The sequence below is a fragment of the Protomyctophum bolini genome (genome assembly GCF_963924005.1).
Source record: "Protomyctophum bolini genome assembly, chromosome: 19".
In the NCBI taxonomy this organism is placed as follows: domain Eukaryota; kingdom Metazoa; phylum Chordata; class Actinopteri; order Myctophiformes; family Myctophidae; genus Protomyctophum; species Protomyctophum bolini.
In genome coordinates, this window is record NC_137880.1 from 29838403 (window position 1) to 29847595 (window position 9193).

The 9193-nt window shown below is 42.3% G+C and overlaps 1 protein-coding gene across 1 annotated transcript; it reads left to right on the plus strand.

The window, feature by feature from the left end:
• Positions 1–192: 192 nt before the first annotated feature.
• hebp2 (heme binding protein 2) lies at positions 193–6821 on the plus strand. The gene is made up of 5 exons (XM_080790211.1): positions 193–308; positions 459–602; positions 2988–3117; positions 5420–5600; positions 6046–6821. The coding sequence occupies exons 2-5, from the start codon at positions 528–530 to the stop codon at positions 6230–6232; spliced, it is 573 nt and encodes a 190-aa protein (XP_080646337.1). The 5' UTR covers positions 193–308; positions 459–527; the 3' UTR covers positions 6233–6821.
• Positions 6822–9193: the final 2372 nt, after the last annotated feature.

Genomic DNA, 9193 nt, shown 5'->3' on the forward strand with positions numbered 1-9193 from the left:
AACGTTAATATAGTGACTGAGTCTGTTTGCTTTTTTAGTGATGTAATAATTCACTTGTGTAAGTTGTGTTTCTTTGGAGCGTTTCAAACGTTATAAAAGGGGTATCCTTATTTTGAAGCTCTTGTATGTTCATCCAATCAGGTTTCGAAGTTAACCATCGTAACACACGTGACCAGTGGACAGTGGAGATAGTAAACAAAGGCGCCCTACTCATTTCACTCACTCAACTGTAATTCAGCAGGTCAGGAGCACTGACAGACGTACCGTCAGGTCACGGGACATACATTTACACTACAGGTATTTGAATTGTATCCATCAACCTGCAAGTTATAATATGATGACAAATTCATCTATATCTGTACGTTAGCTAATTATGGAAATGTTGTCAGTGCTTCAGAATGTAATTGCAACCCTTAATGGAACTCGATTAATCCAACTCTTTGTATTTCAGTGGCCAGATAACACCCGTGATTTGTTGATCATTGACTTTTTATTTGAACATAATATTTGACTACGTGCACAACGACATGCTGAAAACAGTGGGACAAGCACTGTTTTCAACACTACAGAGTCCGAAGTATACCACCTTACAGGAGAGTCAGGTAAATAAAATAAGTCTATTACTGGGGACCAAAGATAAGCCCAAAACAAAATTACAATATAGTCTTATGGTTAATGGTTCTTTAACCTTTGATAAAGCCAGTGTGGCAGAGAACTTCAATGCTTTTTTCACCAATATTGCAAGTGATTTAGTCCAGAAACTCCCTGCTAGTACAGGTGAATAGTGAAACCCAAGTAAATAATCATCAGTTAGTCGCTCCCTAGAAAATGAGCTAAAATAATTCTGTACTGAAAACAAGTTATCCTTGCATTTGGGTAAATCTGAATATTGTTTTTGCTTCCAGCTACAACTTAAGAGAGGTAACCAACTTTTCCGTTTAATTCAGGAGAAAACTTCAGTTACATATTTAGGTTGCACACTAGATCTAATGAATCGATGGCCTATTAGTTCCTAGCCTGGGCACCATTTCATTTCGGTATATGATCCGGGCTGGAGCCGGATGATATGCTTACGTCATGTTGTAGGCAATGGTTTGCCTACAACAAACAGGAAGCTGTTTGTTGCTTCCTGTTTTAATAAAAGCAATAAAAGCTCTCGTAAGCGAGAGCTTTTATTGAGAGGGAAAAGGAAGTTGTTGCCGCCTGTTCATCCTGTCTGGCGACTACAAAACAATACTACAACATGACGTAACCACATCATCCGGCCCCAGCTCGGATCATACGGACTTTTGAAACAGAGACCAGGCTTTCCTCCGAGGCGGTGGAAAGCCTGGTGAGGCGAGGTTAATTCGTTCCTAGCCAGGATTGCCAAATTCCTAGATAGAACCACTATGAGGACACTGGCCTCAGCATTAGTACAATGTCTCTTTGATTACACTTGCCTAACCTGGTACAGCGGCTTATCTAAAAATACCAAAGATAAACTACAGACATCGCAAAATAAACTAATGAGGCAGGGTAGTCCTTTATCTCTCCCCAAGAACTCACATTGGCGCTTCCCGTGTGTTAACCAGTCCCATAGTTCAGGTTCAGGTTCAGGTTCATTTATTTGTTTGTCCCTGTGGGGCGATTTGGTTTACAGCAAGGCATAACACAGGCAGGTAACATGAAACAAAAACACAGTAAAAAGGCACATAGTACACATAGAACAATAAAACAGGATGGCAGTTCAAGGTATCAGTGTAACATTGTAATTCATAACAGTTGTATAAATAATTAATTTAAGCAGGGTCAGGTGACAAGTTATCTCCTCCTCCTATCGGCATTTAGAGCCTGGATAGCTACAGGCACGTATAGTTTGAACACAAGGGCTAGATGTAGCTGATCTTAAACCACCAAACCTAAAACATACGGTAAATCCCAAGGGAAATTAAATTTGCCCAGTCGAAGAACATTTAAAAAAATATGTCTCCATATATGGAGTACTTCTCCACTTGACCTTCCTGTTCTGACATTCCATATGTTGATCTGACCCTCATCAAACCCTGTACACTCAAGACACGCTTCATATATGGCCAGTACATAATTCATTCCATCTGTTGTTGATCTGACCCCCCATGCCAAAGCGCCAGTGCTCGCCCAACAGTCTGCCGCCACCTAGGCGGATGCGTGGAGTCGTGGACGTGACCTCGCCCTTTAGGGCGACGTCGCTTCTCGCCCTCAGGGCGTCTTACTGGTAGTCCAGTTTTCTATGAAGAAATGACCACCGCGGCGTGATGTCATGTTGTACCGAAAACTGGACTATGAATTCCAAACTAGGGGTCCTTGAAACGACAACATTTGAGAGTTAGTGTCGAAGTGTCCTTGAGCAAGACTCTGAACCCCAATGTGCAGGTTGGTGCCTTGCTTGGTTTCCTCTGCCATCGGTGTGTGAATGTGTGTTTGAATGGGTGAATGTAATGCACAATCTATGTAAAGCGCCTTGGATGAAGGCGCTTTACAAAGAGCGTCGCAGTCCCACCCCCTTTCAGAACTACGAGTGGCGCAGGAAATTATTCTCCATTCATTTTCTCCATAGGCTTTTCAAAAAGTATTTATATAAAGACGGTTACGCCGCGGACAAAGCCAACTAGGATCGTGACAAATCATGACAACAAACACAATATTTTGTGCCCATCAAATAATTTGAAAGAAGAAAATAAAGGCAGGATACAACACTATTTGTTTTGTTTTTCTTCTTACTATAATTATTTGATCGGCCCAAAACATTGTAATTATTGTCATGATTTGTCACGATCCGAGTTGGCTTTGTCCGCGGGGTAACCGTCTTTAAATAAATACTTTTTGAAAAGCCTATGGAGAAAATGAATGGAGAATCATTTCCTTGTCCACTCGTCGTTCTGAAAGGTGGCGGGACTGCGACGCTCTATATAAAAGCACCATTTGCCATTTACCTAAATGAAACGTGTGTTTATCTACTGGGACAGGACTATGAGGTGAGGACGTACCATGCTGCAAAGTGGGTGAGCACCACGCTATGTGGGATGGAGTTGGATGCAGCCTTGAAGACTGGCTTCCGCAGGCTCTTTAGCTACATACAAGGCAACAATCAACCCAGTGAGTTTCACTAACCAAATGCACTTCTTTGTTTGAAAAGATTTTGTGCCAGGGAAAAGAGATTTGTCAACATTTGTCATAATTCTTCAAAAATAGCAGATATGCAAGCTCTTTGCATGGCGATGCATTGTGAGCTTGTAGATCAGCTATTTCTGAGTAGCCTTATTTGCTGCGAACCCCCTGGGGGTTAGAGAGGGTCTCCCAGGGTCTCCGGACCCCACTTTGAGAACCAGTGATCTAAACAGTATGATCTTCCCTTACCTGTTTTGTTTATGCCTCTCTGTTCATTGTTCAGAGTGTACAAATACGAAATGGTCCATTTGTAACTCTCTGAGACACCCCAAAATACCCTAAAAGAAGATTATTCGTTCATTCATTCATGCATGCACCCATGTCTTAATAATGTAAAACTCCCAGAAAAAGATGAAATTCTAATCTAGAGCCTAATTATATTAACTACTGGTATTGGTCAGTTGCTCAATTGTTTAAACAATTGAATATGAGGAATTGCTCTTGTCTTGTGGTCAATGTTCCAACTGCATTAGAAACTTGATGTCATCGTGAAACTTTGCAATTAATTCAAACACCTTAGCTTAGCTGTTGCACCTTGCCCTACATTTAATATAACTAGAGCATTGCACAACCAATCTCCCCATCTATCAGGTTTATAGCGGAACAATACAATCACAGAGGCCATTGCATACCATTTGAGTTGCAGGTTAAAGGCTTTAGTTTAAACAAATTATTAAAAAATTATATGTTTTCCCGGACGGTTAGCTCAACCATCAGGGCACCTACATAGGCTGCCAAGCCAGCCGGACGGCGTGCCGTGTGTCACTCCCCATCTCTTTCCCCCTTTCCTATCTATATACTATTCACTATCAATAAAGGCATAAAAAGCCCCAAAACAAATCTTTAAAAAAAGAATAATATGTTTTTTCATAAAAACAATCAATGTTAACAATACTAATGATTGAGGATTATGCTTTCAATATTAAGCAAAAATAATCAGGGATATCAATTTAGCCATAATTGTGGCTCAGTCAGTGACTAGGTATGGATGGCTTCTTGATAAAGTACAGTAGCTGGAACTTAAATGTGTGCTTACTGTATATCCCTATAGACAGAAGTGAGTGCGTTTACACATGGTCTTTTAACAGAATTAAACCACTATCAGTATGTGCTCTACTGCACCAGGACCATGTGTATTTTGCTTTCTTAGGTCGCATTCTCACCTAATACTTCGGTAGACTCGAATGCGTATGGGCGGAGAAATGGGATTCTTGCATATTTAATTGGCTACGGTTTGCCTTCACACTGTCATGATCCGCAGCAATTGGAAACGCAGCAGGGGCGACCTTTATCAATGTGTTCCATTCATAAACTAGCCTACACAGTGAAATGATAAATCTATGGTGATAAAATTGTGTCGTGCCGTCTGGGACTGCCCCCCCCCCCTCTCTCTCTCGCTCTCTCACTATAAGCACGCAGCCACGCACTGTTCTTTTGGGCATGGAGGCACAGCGCTGAGCGCACTGATATAACAGACAGCAGCGCAAAATGTTTACAAGTTTATCGAGATGAAAGTTCCTACTCCCCACTAGTCCCCACACAGTGACAGCACTCCATGTTTACGGCACGCACAGACAGACAGAATATTCTGTAGGTTACAATACTATTACACTGCACTGCAGTGTTTGTGTTTTCTTAAGCAATTGATGAATGTACTCGTCCTCATTTCGATCAGGGCTTCAGTCTCCACTCTCCTCATTCGACCACGTCTATCCACGGTAACGGGACATCTTTGCGCTGCGTAAAATATACCTTCTCCGTCTCCAACTGTGTTCAGCTCCTCACCCGCCACATTGTTTGCTTCATTTCCTTTATTTGCTGCGGATTGCATTCACACCTGCACCGAATCGTAGTCAAGCGTGATTGGAAGCGAAGCGAAATCCCCGTTTTTGCTCGGAGTAAAATGCGGTTCTTTGCTGCGCATTAGGATTCGAAAGAGCCTTCACACCTGCCAAACGAAGCGCACTTTCTGAAAATGCGCAGCAGGATTCGTTTTAATCGCAGCAAAGCTCTCTGGTGAGAATGCGACCTTAGTTTCTTGTCCTTAGGGTTGCATCAGTTAATAGAACTAATCGATTTACTATTTTCACAATTTTTGCACCACATAGAAATCGCAATCGATTCGTTGATCGGCGGATCATCGCTAAGAAAATAATCGATAGTTGCAGCCCTCCTTCCTTTTCTGTCATCCATACATGATGTTCCTGATGTTTACGTTCTTGTACCGCAGAGGCTAGTGTGGAGATGACTGCTCCTGTCACGTGTCTGGTGGAGCCTGGAGCAGGGCCAGCCTGTGAGACTAAGTTCACGGTCTCCTTCTTCCTCCCAGAGAAGCACCAGGCCAGTCCGCCTGAACCCAATGACCCTGAAGTGTTCATGGAGAACAGGGACGAGTTCACAGTCTACATCAGGTGCAGCACAGTGTACAGCAGAAGGCTCAAAGTCCCTAGGATTATTGGCACAGGGACCAACGTAGAAACAGTCTCTCAATAAGTTGTCGTCCACTAGGGTTATCCTATGTTCTCAACATACATGACATGTATCACTTTCACGTAAGATTTTACAAATGCCTTCTAAATCAATAGTTCTTTAAAGATTCTTCAATTTTTTTCAAAAATAGCAGATATACAAGCTCACAGCACGGCTAAAATCTAAAATTACATAGAGGCTTTCACAGTTTTAATGGGTTAAACAAAGCAATATTATTCTTCCCCAACAACATTTCCCATTCCCATCCCGTTTTTCTGATCAAATCCTTTTTCCAAAATAAGACGTAAAATGCGTAAAAGTTGCCAAAGGACTGGAACTCATGATATACCATTCAATACCACCAACTGTACCCACTTTCACTTTCAGGACATATGGGGGCTTCTCCAATCAACAGATGAAGGAAGAGCAGCTCCTGAAACTCCTGGAGAGTCTCCAGAAGGACGGCGTTCCCTACAAAGACAAGCCTTACTACACAGCAGGTTATGACAGCCCCTTCAAACTCACCAACCGCAGAAACGAGGTCTGGATCCTCAAGAAGACTGAGCAGGAATAAAGACATTTATGGCAGTGGTTCACAACATTTTCTTTTCAGCTGAGAGCCAAAGGATACATTTTAGCACCATTTAATAATTTTCAGATACTTTTTTAAATTCTTTTGAAAAACCTTTTGAGATATTATTAATGAAAAGTAATCGTTGGAAATGCAAAAGAAAACTAATTTATATTTACTTTAGTTGCGTTTAGTGATTGTACTGATTAGACTGAAGGTGGTCATTTAACTAAATGACCACCTTCACAATCAACAAAATATATTCAGTCAGTAGATGTGTGCATACATGTGTGTTGGGGGTGAAATAAGGATGCATTTTTTCTGTTCACATACTTTTTGACTTTTATACTGTTTGAGATTATGCCATTATGTAGGCCAGTTCTCAACCTGTTGGTCGGGATCCCCAGGGTCAAAATCATGTCCCCACATGATTTTGGGGGGTCCCCAGATGACAGTGACAATGTAAGGACTTTTAGATCGTTTTATTACCTCAAGAAAAGAAAAAGACCGCTGCTGCATTAAAAGTAATAAACAAACTATATTATAAAAAACTGGTCAAATATTGGTCAAATTGTCAAATGATAGACGCCAAAATTGTGAAAAACTAAATGTATCATTCCTCAACTCCTACAGTGCTTGTCAGGGTGGGGGTCCCACTCCCCAGTTCAATTATTATTTTGAGGATCACAGCTTGAAAAGGTTGAAAAGCACTCACTGGTCTACCAAGTGGCTGACGTGCTGCTGTTAAGATGAGCTTGGATGAGGATGAGGTGATGTATCTGGTCATGGTGGGACATTATGTAGAGTTAGCGGCAGCGCCACTAGGTGGCACCAGACCCATAGACAGTTGCGACACCCTTCTCGCTGCAAAGCAGGGTTGGAACTTTCTCATCTTACAATAAATGCACAACTCTCTGTGTGTATGTATGTCTCTGTCTGTAATACCACCATGCAGAGTGCAGTGGCCGGCCTTGATTCCCTTGAATCGGTCAGATGTACACGGTTGTCCAGAACCGCCAGAAAAGGCTCTCCCAGTGGACCTAATGGCCTGAGCCAATTGATTGCCATGGCAACCCCAGCCTTATTCCCCACCCATTTGATTACTTTCATAGTCAGTCCACTTTTCACAGTCAGTTTGTGCACTCTTCAGACATGCTCCACACATTCTTCTCAGACGTTTACCACTGCACATTGCACAATGACTTACACAGACAGACAGACAGTCAGTGCTATGACAACTGACATAACAGGTAGGCTGTCGCATACTAGGGTAGGGTGGGATTGGCGTATGTATTCCCGAATTGTCATTGTTCCCAAGTAGACCAGTGCCTGAATGGCACAGGTCTAGTTGAGATAGAATGAGAACTTCCGCATCCCTTTCTTTGTGTGTGTGTGTGTGTGTGTGTGTGTGTGTGTGTGTGTATATGTCACAGTGTGGATAAACAGACAGACAAAAGAAACAGTATTAGTCTATTAGATTAGAACAACTGTCAGACAGTACAACTAATGGTGGTCTTTATTAAAGTTGCTTCTTGACAGTTTTACTATACAGGTTAAAGGTCCAACATTTAATAACATAAATCAGAGATGTGGTTAAATGAGAGTCTATAAGGAAGGGTGTGTGGGATACAAACCATACAGTAATGGGGAAAATTGATAGTTGAGAGGTGGTGCTGTGTTAACCTGTTTTACAATATTTAGTTTGAGTATAAGAGCAAAGGGTGGAGTTGGGCTATTGTCTTGACCTTGGTTAGGGTAGGGTTAGGCAAATGAAATATAATCCAAATACAAAAAAATGATCCTGAATAAATAACACAAATTGGAACTTTTGAACATCTCGTATAATGTTTTCATTACGGTGTCTGTAGTTTGAATGAAGATATGTTTAGGTTTGTTTGTTTGTTTGGGAGGTCATTTATTCATTATGCTCCAACCAATATCCAAATTCCCCAGACACTGGCTCACCTAACTCACAGTGAAGAGCCTCCACTCCCGTTCAACACCCACTGCTGACAGTCGCCTCCCCATGGGATGCTGCAGTCCAGCCGGCGGGACCATGGATGATTCACACTTGCGTAGCCACCACAGTGGTGAGTGACCAGGTAAAGTACTTTAACTTTGTGCCACCCGAGTCAGCATTTCTTAATTAACGTGTAGCATTTTTGAGTGGTGCAACCACTCCATTGCCCAGCAATGTGTGTCCCTGTCTGTGTCCGACTCTGAGCATGGAAATAGCATTCTTTCACCACCATTTGTCACTGTTGCGCAGACTACCACACAGAGTCACAGACACACACACACACACACACACACACACACACACTGGCCAGTGAGGAGGGCACCATTCACTTCAGACGGGTCTGATTTTTTTTAAATAGCATAGTTGTTAGAAGAAAAAGCAAGGTGATTCTCATTATATTCCTTAGAATGCTGCTTAGCCAGTTTCTGCCCTGTCTCTTATTAAGCCAGCTTAGCCATCATGACCCCTGCCCTGAGTCTATTATGTGGCAGTATTTTAGTCCCTGTCACACCTTTCATGCCACAGCCTACAACCACTAAGCCCACAAGTCAGCATGCATTCTGCCTGTGTGTGTGTGTGTGTGTGTGTGTGTGTGTGTGTGTGTGTGTGTGTGTGTGTGTGTGTGTGTGCACGCTAAATTGTAACAGAACAGTGTGTGTGTGTGTGTGTGTGTGTGTGTGTGTGTGCTGTCCTCCACTGCACTTTTTCAATATACGTCAGATGGTCTTAGCTCTTAAAAAAGAAACCTCATCATTTTGACTTGGTGTCTGTGTGTGTGTGTGTGTGTGTGTGTGTGTGTGTGTGTGTGTGTGTGTGTGTGTGTGTGTGTGTGTGTGTGTGTGTGTGTGTGTGTGTGTGTGTGTGTGTGTTCCTCTCCTCTGCTAACAACAATGTGCATACATTGGCACAGCCCTCACTCAACCTTTCCCCATAAACATACAGCA

Excerpts from the sequence above, each read along its gene's own strand:
- hebp2 (XM_080790211.1), top strand. The coding sequence starts at position 528 with ATGCTGAAAACAGTGGGACAAGCACTGTTTTCAACACTACAGAGTCCG. Across the intron at positions 3,118-5,419 it reads ACAAGGCAACAATCAACCCA|AGGCTAGTGTGGAGATGACT; the intron begins GTGAGTTTCACT and ends CTTGTACCGCAG. Across the intron at positions 5,601-6,045 it reads GAGTTCACAGTCTACATCAG|GACATATGGGGGCTTCTCCA; the intron begins GTGCAGCACAGT and ends TTTCACTTTCAG.